Genomic DNA, 17,277 nt, shown 5'->3' with positions numbered 1-17,277 from the left:
TCCTCACACAATTACAAGTTCTCAGGCACTTATTGGCATGTATGGATGGTGTACTGAGCTGTATGTGTGCTGCACTGTGTCTGACATGTATGGCAGTGACTGGCCTCCCAGCCCCCCAGTTTTACTTACCTTAGCCCTGGAACTTCACCCGGTGGGGATGCGCTGTCCCGCTGCCTAGGGTTCTCGGCTCGATTGAATAGATTGATAGCAGCAGAGCCATTGGCTCCTGCTGTCAATCAAATCCAATGACGTGGGCACTGGGGGCCGAATAATGCATTTGAGAGCTATGGACGCCCAATGCTGGACTCGAGAGCGCGCCCACAAGGTAACTCTGTGGGAGAGCGCTTCTCCTAGGGGGTTATCTGATGTGGGGAGGAGCCGCCGAGGGATCCCAGAAGACGGTGTTCAGGGCCACTCTGTGCAAAACGAGCTGCACAGTGGAGGCAAGTATGACATGTTTGTTTTTTGTTTTTTTAAATAAAGCTTTGCTTTACAATCACTTTAAACTTAACATTGAACCACACTTACCTGTAGAATCTCCTACACACAGGATGGTTTCAGTGCAGATTCGGATTTATTATACAGCAATTGATTTGCTGTCCATAAATAGAGCAAGTACATTGAATACAACACAACCATGATATAAATAAATATATTTTAATTAACAGCTTTGGAAACAAGGGAAAAAATAGTGAAAACTAAAATGGTAAAAAGGTGAAAAAGAAAACTGGAAACATTAAAGGTTTTTTTTATATTAAGTCATTAACAATAGACACCATAAATAGACATTTCAGATCCATACTGCCTAGCATTAGGTAAGGCTAAGATAACAAGCACAAACACAATTCAAGTGTATTCTATTTGCTTTTTAGGTTTTTGTAACCTTTTTATTGTCAAATCACCAATAGTTCTCTTTAAAGTACAAACATCACCTTGTGAATACACAAAAGGGAAAAAAAAAAAAAACACAAAAGAAAGATCTGCTATACAGAAAATACAGAACAGATATATATATGCGAATATATATCAGTTATAGATATATTTATTCATTCTTAAAAAAACTACTATATCCTGTACATTGGCAATCATATGATCAAATACTTTTCATCTTAAATATGGTTAGTGCGAAAATACCATAACAAATGTTTTCAGCACAAATAAAACAGAATCCGACTATCAGGAGTGTCAAATATATGCATGGCAAGGTATTAAACTACAATGGGATTCAACAAGGGATAATGAACATCTGTAACTGCTAAGGAATAGTTGCTGTTTTTTTTATGTTTAAAAAAAAAAAATTAAAATAATAATAATAAAAAAAAAAAAGCAGAAAAAAACTGAACATACGTAACTTATAACTTGCGTCAAACATTCAATTTTTGTTTATGGTGAAACTAAACAAAGAAAATCTGAGTTAAAGTGTCTTCGAAACGTGAATGCCAAAAATATGTCATAACATTTCCATATATTATATATCTATATACTTTTATCATCTTCAAGTGTGTTATGGAATACTTTAAAATTAAAATTTATTAAGACTGCCTACTAACCATACATTCAAGACAAGGAAGGCACTAGAAACATTTACAAATCTCTCTCCCTATTAGATCTTCTCTCTGACATGTAAAAATCTTTATATGATATCTTTATCAACATTAGTTTGAAAAATAAAGGTAGGAAATACTTAGAAAAATCACTTTACAACAGAGTGTAATTAATATTTTTTGACACGGTTGCTAAAGATTCTTTTACAAAATCATATTTACTAAACCTTTCTCTGTGTATCATTTTTAATGTAGAGCATTGGTGCAACAGAAAGTCTGCAAAATACACAGCTGCAGTCCCACAGCACTGGAAAAATACTTTTAAGTATATATATAAAAAAAAAAATTGAAATCAAATCAAATTTTGGTAAGAGTTGAAATGCTCAAATAAGGAGACAGTTAAAATATAATTAAAAAAGAACAAATATCACCTTCAACCAGTGCCGGTATACCTCCCATTATGTGGGACTGCAGCATACATTTGTTCAGGTACAACAAAGCCTTCATAGAGACACTGGTTAGAAAATGGCTTAGAGCCCAGTATTTAGGGTAAGTGGTATGAAATTGTTTTCCCAAGAAAATAATTGTTTATTCCCAGGCATGACTGGAAAAGACAAATGTAGATTATAAAATCTCGAGTGTTCTATTGTTCAGTGTTTCTTCATATACAAACAAGCATGGCTATGGATAATGTACTTCCCACATGTGCAGGAATCTGTACAGTGCATGATAAGTAAAATTCTTGGTTCTCATGTACTTCCAACATGGGTCCTTTGGAGAAAAAATTATCACAGTGTTGACCAGGTAACTGAAAAAGGTCAAGGTAACTTAACATACAGAAGGGTGTTGGTGTTTGCATTTATGGCAACATCTTAGAGTTCTGAGCACTTCAGTGAGCTTCTTAGTCCACTGCCAGCATATTGTGGTTATGCCACATTGACCAGTTTACTGTACTTCACTTGCCTAGAATGAAACCAATGCCAAGGAATGGGCCAATGATAGGAACGGGGCACAACACCATGAACATTCCTCTCAAAGTACTGGAAAGGTCTGTACCACCACACCCTTGAAAGAAGGTTTGATGGGGAAGCATCTTTCAGCACCTGTAAAACATTGCAAAAAATACAATTATATATGGACTGCATCATTTTTTTCTCAAATATTTATCGAAAATACAATTATGGATACCCACATGATAGGTAACAGGCTCCAACAACACCCCATAAACAGGTTGCAAATGAAGATCTTTTGGCATTGACAATATTGTATGTACCTGGACAAAAAAAAACTGGTTGCAGGAGTGTGTCCCGAGGGTAGTGATTAATGCCATTTTTTCTGAATGGTCAGACATGAGCCTGTGCTTAAAGGGTAAGTTCACCTTTGTACAATTTTTCTTCTTCTAAATTCTAGCTCCACTAGGCACCAACAAAGCATTCATGTACTTTTTTGCAAAAATATCAACGCTTTCTATTAAATCTATAGTCGCATACTTTTCTTGTGCTCATCCATGAATCCAGACATATCTATTAGTAATGTATTTTTTCCTGACAGACTAGAGATCATGACACAGGAAGCTGATCTCATTAGGACACATCCTGCATCATCCACCCTCACACTCCCAGGTGCACATTTTTTAAATGAGATGCAATCAATCAGTGATCACCCTTCACACTAAATACACAATATACAATCAGATTGCATAGTGTATGGCAATCTTTTAAGAACATAGGAGGGAGTGGACATAAAAACTCTCTGCTGTCAAGCCGTTCACATCTCTGCATTTCTGGTGCATTTTCTGGGTTGCCTGCACCTGTGAAAAATGGACATGTGACTCAAAAATGCACCAAAAACACAAACTGCGGTGCGTTTTACCCTGCTTTCCAATCATTTTACTTGGAAGCTGCATTTTAAAAAAATGCAAAGATGCAGCATGCAGGACTTTGCAAAACTGCACCTGTAACGTAGTGGTGTGATAAGTCCCATAGGATTTAAAAGGGAAACATTTTTCTTTTAACGTAAAACTGCAGGAAAAATGTATACATGTGAAAGGGCCCTTAAAGTGAATCTAAAAGGAAAGAATTTAAGTTATACTTACCTGTTCTGTGCAATGGTTTTGCACAAAACCATACAGAGCCTCTTCTTTTTTGGCTTCCCCATTGGCAGTCTTGGCTCCTTCTCCCTGCCAAGGCCCTCAATAGCAAGCCTCAAGTTGTGTGTCCATTCAAACACACAGCATGACTCGGCCTCACCCCCGCTCACTCTCCTCATTGGCTCACCGACTGACTGACAGCAGCAGGAGTCCGTGAATAAAATGCATCAAGGTAAAATGCCTTAAGCCTTTAGAACCGCTTTAAATCTGGTACTGTCGTAGTTAGAAGAATAGGGCTTCCACCAAGGCAAGTCTGCCCTCAATTTATCCAATGCTATATTAACCGATGGCCAATCAGCCACCGTCATAACGTGGCAGGTCGGCACGATCCTGTGAACCGTTGTAACTATATGTCGGCTTGCGGGATCGAGATAGCAAGCGTGTGCCCGCTGCACAGCAGGGGGTGCTGATGCTCATGGCCGACAGTCACGATGAACGCCGGCCACGAGCGATCGTGAGCAGAAGATACAGAACAGGTACGAGTGTGTGTAAACACACACTTCCAGGAGTGACTGATTGTGTGTTCCTACCCGGTTTCCCCTAAAAATAAGACCTAGCGTTATTGTCGGTGATGGCTGCAATATAAGCCCTACCACCCAAATAAGCCCTACTCTGTTTCCTCAAAAATAAGTCCTTCCCTGAAAAGAAGACCTACAAGGACTTTTAACTAGGGCTTATTTGGGGGGTAGGGCTTTTATTGCAGCTATCACCGACAATCACACTAGGTCTTATTTTAGGGGAAACAGGGTATTAGCTAGGAACCATGATTCCTCAGTCATCTCCCCCATCAGTTATAATCACCTCCCAGGAAACATAGTTAATCCCTTGATCGACCCCTCGTGTTAACCCCTCCCCTGTCAGTAACATTTATACAATAATCAGAGCATTTGATTGCTGTATAAATGCCAATGGTCCTAAAAATATGTCTGCCATAACATCGCAGTGATGATTTAAAAAAATAAATAAATAAAAAATCACAGATCACTGCCATTACTAGTAAAAAAAATATAAATAATAATAAAAATGCTATAAATCTATCCCCTATTTTGTAGATGCAATAACTTTTGGCAAACCAATAAATATACACTTATTGCAATTTTTTTTTTACAAAAAATATGTAGAATAAATATCGGCCTAAATTGATAAAAAATGTGCTTTAAAAAAAAAAAAAAAAAAAAAAAAAAAAAAGGGAATATTTATTAAAGAAAAGGTTACAAAATATGGAGTTTTTTTCAAAATTGTCGCTTTTTTTTTCTTTATAGCACAAAAAATAAAAACCACAGAGGCGATCAAATACCACCAAAAGAAAGCTCTATTTGTGGGAAAAAAAGGACGTCAATTTTGTTTGGGTGCAACGTCGCACGACCGTGCAATTGTCAGTTAAAGGAATGCAGTGCCATATCACAAAAAATGGCCCGGTCATTCTGCAGCCAAATCTTCCGGGGCTGAAGTGGTTGAATGTCCCAGTTTGGAAGCCAAGATAGTTTATAGTTCGGGACCATACTCTGCAAAGGTGACTTGAAAAGTAGCAGTGTAGCGTCACATGAATCTGCAAATGTATGCAACAAAAACTTGTTTTAACCTAAAGGTTAAAAGTATTTGTGTAATGACTAGATGGAATGCTCCAGTGTTTGGGAACGTTTAGATTTTTCAGGCATATGAAAAGTATCCAGCTCCATGAAGATTCCTACTGCTGTTACAGAATGGGTTTACCCATTTAACTGCTGCATTCTAGAAAACAATTTCTCAATAAGGTAAGTAGGGTCACTCAAAATTGCTAAATGTGTTATGTCATAGGAAACCCAATGCAATAATAATCTTAGTCCTCACCTTCTCCCATCCCTAACAGTTATTACCTTTTCTATTATATGACCCTTCTTTTTAAGATTGTAAGCACTCATGAGCAGGGCCCTGAAAATCGGGTGCAAATAGTATGTGCGTGTTATACGCTGCCTAGAAGGGAACAGGGAGGAGGGCGGGATGAGCGCCATCAGATTACATACGAGAATCTCCTGTTTACTCAATAGGCCTCTTTAACCACTTCGCGCCGGTAGGACATCCAGGGACGGCCTTGGCTTTCGGCGGTTATATCTGAATGATGCCTGAGGCCACAGACATCATTCAGATATCGGCGTTTTCACCCGGCGATTCCCTACACCATAAGAACGATCATAGCGGCTGTTCCGCCGCTTGATCGTTCTTACGAGAGGGGACGCCCCCCCTCCTGCCGCCCTCCAGTGCTTCTACCGACTCACCTCTTCCATCGGTGAGCCGGTCACAGGATCCGCCAGCCCCCAGATAATACCAAAGAGATTTCCGGCGGACCAGATCGTTCCCGGAGTCTCTATGATCGTTCGGAGGCCGGGCGCGATGTTATGACGTCACGACCGGCCTTTGCATTCAAAATAACGGCGCCGATTTGGCTAGGAAGCCAGGATCGTTTATTTTTATTTTAGGCTTCCCAGCCTAGAGGTGAGACATGGGGTCTTATTGACCCCATATCTCACTGTAAAGAGGACCTGTCATGCCATATTCCTATTACAAGGGATGTTTACATTCCTTGTAATAGGAATAAAAGTAATCAATTTTTTTTAAGTGTCAATCTAAAAAAATAAAAGTAAAATTAACAATAAAAAATAAAAATTAAAGCGCCCCTGTCCCCGTGAGCTCGTACGCAGAAGCGAACGCATACGTAAGTCCCACCCACATATGAAAACTGTGTGCAAACCACACGTGAGGTATCGAACATTAGAGCGAGAGCAATAATTCTAGCACTAGACCTCCTCTGTAACGCAAAACATGTAACCAGTAAAAAAATTTAAAGCGTCGCCTATGGGGATTTTTTAAATACCAAAGTTTGGCGCCATTCCACGAGCGTGTGCAATTTTGAAGCGTGACATGTTGGGTATCTATTTACTCAGCGTATCTTCATCTATCACATTATGCAAAAAAATTGGGCTAACTTTCCTGTTTTTTTTTTTTAAGCATGTCTGAAAAAAACGCATTCGAAAAATTGCTGCGCAAATACTGTGCGAGATAAAAAGTTGTAACAACCGCCATTGTATTCTTTAGGGTCTTTGCTAAAAAAAAACATATATAATGTTTGGGGATTCTATGTAATTTTCTAGCAAAAAAAATATGAATTTTACATGTAGGAGAGAAATGTTAGAATTGGCCTGGATGCGAAGTGGTTAATAGGAAGTCCCGTCTCCTGGGCCGGCATTGGATCAGTGTTCTGTCTATCATAGAAGCTGGTCCAGGAGGCGGGACTTCGTATTAAAGAGGCCATAATAGGAGGAGTAAAAAAAAGAAAAAAAAAAAAAGATTCTCGCTGTATGTAATCTGGCAGTGCTCGTCCCACCCCTCTCCCTGTCCCGAGGCAGCAGAAATATGAGGTGAGGCTGCAGATGGGCATTGATCAGGCTGAATTCATGGCAATGGTGAGGCTGCATATGGGCATTGATCAGGCTGCATTGATGGGCACCGACCCTTATTTTGCCTCAAAGTTCTTTATTTAAAAAAATGTTTTTTCTGAAACGTCCCTCCTAAAATGAAGGTGCATGTTATCCGCCTGTGCGTGATATATATGCCGATAAATACGGTAGTTTACATCATGTACAAAATCATAACATATACCATGCCACCAACTGCTACAACTCAATAGTCCTGAATAAAGACCTGCAGCCCAATCCAATTGTGTTTAGTAGGAAAGAGATAAAACAAAAAAAAACTACAAAAATCTACAAACTGTGTGCGATTACAAAGTAACCTATAATAAATCCTTATATAACCTTGTCAAAAGCTTTCTTTTGGTGGTATTCGATTACCTCTGCAATTTTTATTTTCTACGCAAAAAAAAAAAATTGCAATAAGCGTATATTGATTGGTTTGCACAAAAGTTATAGTGCCTACAAACTATGGGAAAGATTTATGGCATTTTTAAGGCATTTTTTTTTTTTTTTTAATAGCAATGGCGGTGATCTGCAATTTTTAGCGGTATTCGATATTGCGACGGACAGATCGGACAATTGATACATTTTTGGGACCACTGACAATTATACAGCGATCAGTATTATAAAAATGCACTGATTACTGTGTAAATGTCACTGGCAGGGAAGGGGTTAACACTAGGGTGCGATCAAGGGTTTAAATGCGTGTTCCCTCAGTGTGTTCTAACTGTAGGGGGGATATGACTGAGTAAGAGAGGAGACAGATCGCGGTTTCTACTTACTAGGAACAAACAACATGTTGCCTCTTCTCTGACAACATAGGGATTTGGGTGTGATCGCTGGCCACGCGCATCGGGTCCCCCACTGTGCAGCGAGTGTGCACTCCCTCTGGTGGCCGAAAAGGGGAAGGATGTACCCGTATGGGGTTTCGCCCAGGAGAGCCATTCTGCTGCAGTATCTGCGTGAGCCAGTCGGAACCGGTTAATCACACCACTTAAAAAGCTTTTGCCACATCCCCAAAGACAAACTGCTAATATAAGTGGGGTGCATCTACCCAATAAATAATATCAAAATAAGAAAGAATATGGGGAACTACCACACTCTCAAATGTCCTCTTTTATTAAAGTGGAACTTTACCCATAACTGTTTAATAACAATTAAAGTGGTTGTAAAGGCAGAAGGTTCTTTTTTTCTATGCATTAAGATAAAAATCCTTTAGTGTGCAGCAGCCCCCCTAATACTTACCTGAGCCCATCTCGATCCAGCGATATTGCACGGGACACTGTCCTGATTGGCACCCCGCTGCAGTCAAACTCAGTGAACCAATGAGGGGAGGGGGGGGGGGGGTAGGGCCTAGCCGCAGCTATGCGTCTCAATGGATACACAGAGCTGCAGCTCAGCTCAGGAGGGGCCAGGAGTGCCAACGAGGGAACCCGAGAAGAGGAGGATCTTGGCTGCTCTGTGCAAATCCATTACACAGAGCAGGTAAGTATAACATGTTTGTTATTTTAAAAAAATAAAAAAACACTTTAGTTTCACTTTAATGTTCTTAGTTCTTTAACAAAAGAACATACATTCAACATTATTAGACTATTAAATTGGTGTGTGCTGAAGATTGCCTCTAGCATTGTTCTGGTTTCTTCTTGAGGCTGCCATTTTGTTGAAGACCAGTGCAGTCACTTCTTGGAAACTCTCCCCCTCTCCCTGGTCTCAAAAACTATATGTCACTTTCGGCAAATAAGTTTGCATTTCCAGCCTTGATGTGTCTTGGCTCAGCTGAAGGGGAATGCTGGCAGCAGAAGCTTTACAGTGCTGAAGTTCACAGGTTGTGATGAGGGAGAAAAAGGAGAGACTATCCGGGAGAAGAGAAGAAACCATCTTTGTAAATGTAACTATTTTGTTTCTCCCTGACAGCAGAGTTTGTCCTGTCACCTCTCCTGCTTTTCTTTTTGCTCTCCCCAATCTGTGTTCCCTTGGCACAATGTGTGTAATTCCTGTTGTTTCTACCCACTTCATCAACAGTAAATTCTAAAGCCGTCAGCTGATCGGCCTCTAGAGGCTCTGATTTAAGGCACAGTGATGAGAATAGAAAACTGAGCATGTGCAGAGCAGGGATTACTGGATTTTAAATAATATAGGCACTTATGCTTTCCATAGCTACACCTGCAAAAGCGGCCAGCCAGAAGTGATTCATCAGGAATTCTTTTATGACTAAAGATTCACTTTAATGTTAAATGCTCTTTATAAATAAATTTTCTTACATTATTACGCAACTTACAAAATTGTAGCTAAAGTGCAAAATGCTCACCGAACCCGCTAGACTGGTAGATCACCAATTTCTCCCACCAGCCCAAATGCAAACATGCCCCTATCACAATGCCCGATTTCTGGTAACCCTCAAAACAGAAAATACCGGTTGCATAAAATGAAATCGAATAAAACATATAATGAATTCATTATGGCTACCAAAACCTTTGAACCACCAATCCAAATAATTCTCACGTGTAACCACAGATTGTGCCATGGATATGTACAGAGACTCCCCATCTAAGCCCACTAAGCACCAATCTTCTATAGCAATTTCCAATTTCCATAGAATATCTCCTGTGTTCTTGCATATGATCTCAAATGTTTCACAATGCGTTGTCATTATTTTATATTATTTTTTAACCCACTCAGTCTGTGGGACTTCCCATACCCAAAATTATCGAGCGCCCTGGTGGTACCGGTTTATTCTTATGCACCTTAGGTAGGATATAGAATGTGGGTATTGTGTATGTATCTACTTTTAAGTATTCATACTCTTGTTTTGTGCCCCTTCAAGAGCCCCATTTGAGACGCCTATTCAAATTCTTCACTACGCTGGGGAACAAGTCCTCTTTTCTGTTTACAAAATGTACAGATTTAAGTTGCCTATAAATTTTATGTCTATATTGGGTCTCAGACTGCAAGACAACATTACCCTTTTTATCATTCGGTTTTATAACCATATTCGCATTTTTAATGCATCCAAGGCTTTTCTTGTATGGGGGGATAAGTTATCTGTGCAATGTACTTAATCTAGTATCTTCAAATTCATCTTCACCAAGTCCATAATCTCAGAGAGATCGTTCCAATCCTATGGATGGCATCTTCTTGGCTTTCTCTTGCAAACCTGTTCCTTTAGGGGTATATATGTCCTATTCAGGTATACTATATGCATATACATCCAAGAAAATTTCCACATCTTTTTCATGCAAATTCAGGTGCATCGTTAAAATAATTACCCAGAGAGCTGTACTTGACCTAATATTTATTGATGCCTTTTAATGATGGGTCTACACAGCCTTTTGGGTACGTATGTACTTTTTTGCATGGTTTACCAACTGATATGAGTTTCCTGATAGAATTATTACAATTGTCAAGTCATGGGAAGATTAAATTATAAAGGCTAACTAACGTTAATAAAATTTATAAGGAAATTTATATATATATATATATATATATATATATATATATATATATATATATATATATATATATATATATATATATATATATATATATATATATACATATACATATACATACACACACACATACATATACATATCTATATATACACACACACACACATACATACATACATACATATACACACATCATCCGACACGTCCGGGTATCGGGCATTAGTGCACGCCACCGGCAGCTTGCTCCCACTTTAAATCTACACAGCGGGAGCGCATCAGTGGATCCAGCAGACCCGATGTCCGTCGGCACCTGCTGATCGTTTTGTACACAGGCAAAATAGCGATCTGCCTACGTAAACAAGGCAGATTGCCTTTCTGCCAGTATAGAAAACATGGATCCTGTGTTCCTGTGAAGCAGAAACACTGATCCATGCCTTCCACTTGTAAAAGCACCTCCCCACTACACTGAAACGCCAGCTAAGCACCCTTGGATCACTCCTGATGTTAACCCCTTCCCAGCCAGTACCAGTGCTTAGTACTGCGACAGTGCATATTTTTAGCACTGATCACTGTATTCGTGTCACTGATTCACAAAAAAAAGTGTCAGTTAATGTCAGAATGTCCACCACAATATTGCAGTTCCACTACAAGTCGCTGATTACTAGTAAGAAAAAAAAAAAGAAATTCCATAATTATATCCCATAGTTTGTAGACACTATAACTTTTGCGCAAACCAATCAATATACACTTATTGGGATTTTTTTTAATCAAAAATATGTAGCAGAATACGTTTTGGCCTATATTGATGAAGACATTTGATTTTACATTTTTTTTTTATTTAATATGTTTTAGAGCAGAAGTAAAAAACTTTTTTTCTTAATTGTCTGACGTTCTTTTTCTTTATAGTGCAAAAAATAAACGCAGAGATGATCAAAAACCACCAAAAGAAAGATCTGTTTCTGGGGGGGGGGGGGGGGAAGGACATACGTTTGAGTACAGTGTCGCAAAACAACACAATTGTCAGTTAAAGTAACAGTGCCCTATTGCAAAAAATGGCCATGAAAGGGGTAAATCTTCCAGAAGAGCTGAAGTGGTTAAATCTGTTATTTTGTTAACTTCCTTTAACAGTCCAAACAATCTAGAAAAAGTGGCAGTTAGAGGGTTGAGATAAACCATTTAACACTGACAGGGTGCTTACAATAGGCAGCTTTTACTCATCTTACCTCAAAACAAAAAGAAAACTATGTAAATGGTTTAAAAAAGTGTTAGCTAGGGTTGGGCATTACAAAGTTATTTATAAATGTAAAGTCCACCCAAGTCTATTAGTCCATTCAACACCATCCTCTCCATTGACAATGCTTCTGCCCAATGGTGGCTATGTTGCCTGACAGACGCAGTGGAGGAGTGAATGTAGCCACGGTAGGCCTGTTACTCATCGATCACTAGGTGAAAATAAAGGAGTAAAAGCTTGAAAAAGAAAAATGAATGCAGCCACCGTGACAAATGATTCATCGGCCGCAATATATGACATTTTTGCTTTTAGGTTTAGTTCTGCTTTATTGCATTTCTTGTTCAATACAGCCAAGCAGTATTGTTGGTGCAAAAGGAACAGTGGGAAGCTCATAGCAACAAATCACATTAGTTTTTTGTTCCTAATACACATCTGCAAACCGCTGGACTTTTTGCAAGAGCATATGCAGATACTTTCGAAAGTTTATATAATTCCAGAGGCTCCAGATGGTAATGCAGATCTTCCTGCCATTTATAATAATGTTTATGCAAAAACACTGCAGCTTACCTGTTGGTTGGCCATAGTGTGATACCACCAGAAACACCTGGAAGTGATGTAATAAGCAACAACAACATCCACAGTATAGTGGTCATGTGCCAAAAGAATACAGAAGATCCCGACAACGCTGAGAAACCAGCAGATCCAGTGATACCACCAGAGGCGCCGAGATGAATCTGTTAAAAAGGAAAAAGAAAAAAAAATACATATAATTTTTTTTTATTTACAAATAAAAAAATTTTTTTTTTTTTTATAATTAAAGAAATAAAGGCTCCTGTTGTTACAGAATAATAGATTAACCGGTTCCCGACCAGCGCACGACGATGTACGTCGACAGAATGGCACGGGCAGGCATATTGGCGTACAGGTACGTCCAATATTCAATGCCGCGCCGGTCGGGACCCCCGTGAGTGCGGTCGCGGGACCCGCGGACTCGATCGCCGCGGGCATCCCCGCGATCGTCTCACGGGACGGCTGAATGGAGGAAATGCCGTGTAAACAGCATTTCTTCATTCTGCCTAGCAACTAGTGATGCTAAATGAAAGCCCAACCCCCCCCACAGTTAGTAACACACCCCTAGGAACACTTAACCCCTACACTGCCACCCACTGGTTAACCCCTTCACTGCCAGTGTCATTTACACAGGAATCACTGCATTTAAATAGCAGTGATTACTGTATAAATGACAATGGTCCCAAAAATGTGTCAAAAATGTCCGATGGGTCCCCCACAATGTCGCAGTCACAATAAAAATCGCTGATCGCCGCCATTACTAGTAAAAAAAAAAAATAATAAAAAATTTATAAAAATGCTATAAAACTATCCCTATTTTGTAAACGCTATAACTTTTGCGCAAACCAATCAGTAATCGCTTATTGCGATTTTTTTTTACCAAAAATATGTAGAAGAATACGTATCAGCCTAAACTGAGGGAAAAAAATGTTTTTTTTATATATTTTTGGGGGATATTTATTATAACAAAAAGTAAAAAATAATGCGTTTTTTTCAAAATTGACGCTCTATTTTTGTTTATAGCGCAAAAAATAAAAACCGCAGGGGTGATCAAATACCACCAAAAGAAAGCTCTATTTGTGGGAAAAAAAGGACGTCAATTTTGTTTGGGAGCCACGTCGCACGACCGCGCAATTGTCAGTTAAAGCGACGCAGTGCCGAATCGCAAAAAGTGGTCTGGTCTTTGACCAGCAAAATGGTCCGGTCTGAAAGTGGTTAAGTGGCACTCGTGTAGGAAGGCTCAGTGCTTCAGAACACCCATCAGTTAAAGTATCACTGCATAATGATGTCTACAGTGAATAGTTACCCGATCAGCAATTTAACCCACATGCTGACCACCCCCGTACATGTACTGTGGGGCGGCAACTCTCCTGTGTGAAATCACGTACCCGTACACGTGATGTCGCACTTCCGGGTCTGCAGACACAGCAGGGGCCAATCAGCGGGTTCAGCATACCCGAGGTCGTCTGGGACCCGCTGATCTTTCCCGAGAGAGGCAGAACTGCAGTCTGCCTATGTAAACAAGGCAGATCGCCGTTCTGTGACAAGGGAAGACAGATCTTGCGTTTCTGCTAAGCAGAAACATGGATCTTGGTCTTCCCATGGTTAAAGCACCCCCTACACAGTCAGAAAGCACTCCCTAGAGACACATTTAACGCTTTGATCGCCTCCGTTAACCACTTCCCTGTCAGTGTCATTAGTACAGTGACAGTGCATATTTTTTAGCACTGATCACTGTATTAGTGTCACTGGTCCCCAAAAAGTGTCACTTCGTATGCGATTTGTCCAGCGAAGTCACTGATCGCCATTACTAGTAAGAAAATAAATAAATAAAAATTCCGTAAAAATATCCCATAGTTTGTAGAAGCTATAACAACATTTGCGCAAACCAATCAATACTCGCTTATTGTTTTTTTTCTTTCAAAAACACGTAGCAGAATACATATTGGCCTAAATCGATGAAGAAATTCGATTTTTTTTTTAGATGATCAAATCCCACCACAAGAAAGTTCTATTTGCGGGGAAAAGGACATAAATTTTGTGTACAGCATTTCATGACCAAGCAATTGTTAGTTGAAATAACACCGTACCGTATCGCAAAAAATAGAGGTGAAGTGGTCAATAACCAGTGATGGGTGATCTGCCCTGTATCCCCTAAACAACAAAGTCTTCGTTTAGATTAGATGGTCGCCCTAGCACTTTAGCTGGTTGCAATATTAATGAAATCAAGACCTATAACACGCCACTACAACAATGTAATAGTCCTGAATAAGAAAAGGAAACCGCTTGCAGGACTTGAAACCAAATCCAATAGCGTTTAGGAAGCAGGACCATAGTGCAATAGTTAAGACTATGATTCTTCCAACTGTATGCAAGTATAAAGTAACTTATACTAGGTTCTTGCATAACCTTGTTAAAAATACCGTTTAGCTGTGTGCATTGGAGGGGTGTGAGAGTATATTTTGATCTTTGAGGTCAGATAAAAATCTGCCTATGTTGCAACTTGAGTAAGACATTAGAAATACTTACACTCTTTAATAAACATATATGTCAGTGTTAACATGACTGTGTGACCACTGTACAGATAGTCCCCACACATAGTGTGAGCTCCTGTAATTGACAGTCCTCCTCCTGCAATCAACTTCATTATCCTCCGGGACTGGGCTTCCCAGTTACCAAAAATCTGTAACAAACAAGAAACGTTTTTTTTTTTTTTTAGTTTACAGAACATACAAATGTAAATGTCAAAAAGGGATATGTCTACGATATTATTCAAACTACTCAAACTGTCCTAAAATTCTAGATTCTAGTCCTAGAGTGCTAAGCCCCAAAATAAATAAGTAGCAATAATAAATCTGTTTTTAAAACAAATTGTAGTCACTAACAATGCATTTTAAATGTTTCCTATTAAATGAGTAAAAATTACAGCGCTAAATTTTAAAGTTGCTGTAAAGAACCCACAATCAAATTCATGCATTATGGAGCTCTGAGGCCAGTTCTGACAATTTTAATATTTTTTAAAATTAAAGTGGATTTAAACCCCCCCCCCCCTTTTTTTTTGGGTATGTCACAATATAAAGTATGGGATTTCAGATCATCTGCGCCCAGTCTTGCCACAAAGAATTAATCCAGCTCTGAGCAATCCTCATATCTTTTTTTCAGTGAAATAAAACGTAAAATCTCTGTCCCTTCTTCCCCCTTGTGGTGAATGACAGGGGATTTACATATCTCGTGCACTAACCTAAATCGTGTATTATTTTTTAATTCCCTCCCACTCTTTTCTTCAGCATCTCTGCAAGTTTTGGATGTTCCACAGCTCAGCATGATTTGGCATGCTGAAGTCATGTGGGGACTTTTCTGGGTTTTGACTGGATGTTAGAGATCATAGCAGAAGTTCAGTGTAAGAAATACACAGGAGAAAATGCATGTTGATATGGAGAGTGTAGAGGTAGGCGGGGAGTCTACTGATATCACGACTTCGCCCACTGAGCCCTGGAAAACAGACCCGCCCACAAAATCGGCAGTTTTTCGGGTCTCATAGCAGACAGAGGGGAGACATTTGACAGATAAGTATACATGCAGGAAGCATGTATATCCTTCTAGATAACCAATATTGCAGTCGTTTAGAAAGGATGAGAGTGGGTCTACATCCACTTTAAAGAGGAGGGCCGGTTTTAAAAAAAAAAAATGTAAAAGTCAGCAGCTGCAAACACTGTAGCTGCTGACTTTTAATAAGCACACTTACCTGTCCAGGACGCCCGCGATGACGGCCGCCCGAGGCTGACCCGTCCTCCGCGCCACCATTTTAGCTAAGGGAAACAGGCAGTGGAGCCTTGAGGCTTCACTGCCCGTTTCCTACTGCCCATGCGCGAGTCACGCAGCGCTTTGTGAATGGGGAGCGCTGTGTTCTGGGACACACAGTTCCCAGAACACAGCGCGACCCATTACCCAGAAGACGCGGCATGGAGGAGAGAAGACAGAAGATCTCCGCGGAGGAGGAAGAGGCAGATTAGGCCGATGTGCCTAGCAACAGGTATTTCTGGTAAGTTAAAAAGTTTTTTCTTTTTTTTTTCTGATTTTTTTCAAATTTTTTATGTATTTTTTTTTTTTTCAGGGTGGCCCTCCACTTTAAGGGAATATCTAGATTTAGGACAGAACAGGTGTGCCAAACTGATATTACTGAAGGAGGATTTCACTGTGGCTTTTTTTTTTATGAATGCCCAAAGAAAGGTCAATGGAAAAAACTTCTGTATTTCACGTTGCCTATTAACAGACCATGTTTTCTTTGCTCCTGTTATGCTTACTTATTTTAAACTACGCAGAAGAGAGAAAGGGAGGAAGAAGAGTGAAATAAGGAGAAAAAGGGAGGAAGAAGAGTGAAATAAGGAGAAAAAGGGAGGAAGAAGAGTGAATAAGGAGAAAAAGGGAGGAAGAAGAGTGAAAGAAGGAGAAGAGTGAAAGAAGGAGAAGAGTGAAAGAAGGAGAAGAGTGAAAGAAGGAGAAGAGTGAAAGAAGGAGAAGAGTGAAAGAAGGAGAAGAGTGAAAGAAGAAAGAAGAAGAAGAAAGAAGAAGAAGAGAAAGAAGAAAGAAGAAGAAGAAAGAAGAAAGAAGAAAGAAGAAAGAAGAAAGAAGAAAGAAGAAAGAAGAAGAAGAAGAAAGAAGGAAGAAGAAGAAGGAAGAAGAAGAAGAAGAAAGAAGAAGGAAGAAGAAGAAGAAGAAGAAGAAGAAAGAAGAAGAAGAAAGAAGAAGAAGAAAGAAGAAGAAGAAAGAAGAAGAAGAAAGAAGAAGAAAGAAGAAGAAGAAGAAGAAGAAGAAGAAGAAGAAGAAGAAGAAGAAGAAGGAGAAGAAGAAGAAGAAAGAAGAAGAAGAAGAAGAAGAAGAAGAA

General features: G+C 39.4%; 1 protein-coding gene across 4 annotated transcripts in view; it reads right to left on the bottom strand.

Moving 5' to 3' along the window:
• Window positions 1–643: 643 nt before the first annotated feature.
• Window positions 644–17,277, bottom strand: part of SGMS1 (sphingomyelin synthase 1) — a 442,300-nt gene continuing 425,666 nt past the window's right edge. For all 4 annotated transcript variants that reach the window (XM_077454148.1, XM_077454149.1, XM_077454151.1 and 1 more), the window contains 3 exons: window positions 14,922–15,075; window positions 12,390–12,556; window positions 644–2,647 (listed from right to left, as the gene is read on the bottom strand). In XM_077454148.1, the coding sequence (XP_077310274.1) occupies window positions 2,471–2,647; window positions 12,390–12,556; window positions 14,922–15,075 (498 nt within the window). In that variant the 3' untranslated portion in view covers window positions 644–2,470. The remainder of the gene's footprint in view (window positions 2,648–12,389; window positions 12,557–14,921; window positions 15,076–17,277) is intronic.

Source organism: Lithobates pipiens, unplaced genomic scaffold, assembly GCF_037356315.1.
Source record: "Lithobates pipiens isolate NorthernLeopardFrog02 unplaced genomic scaffold, aLitPip1_a1.2 Scaffold_25, whole genome shotgun sequence".
NCBI classification, from domain to species: domain Eukaryota; kingdom Metazoa; phylum Chordata; class Amphibia; order Anura; family Ranidae; genus Lithobates; species Lithobates pipiens.
This window is presented reverse-complemented; position numbering and strand designations above follow the sequence as displayed.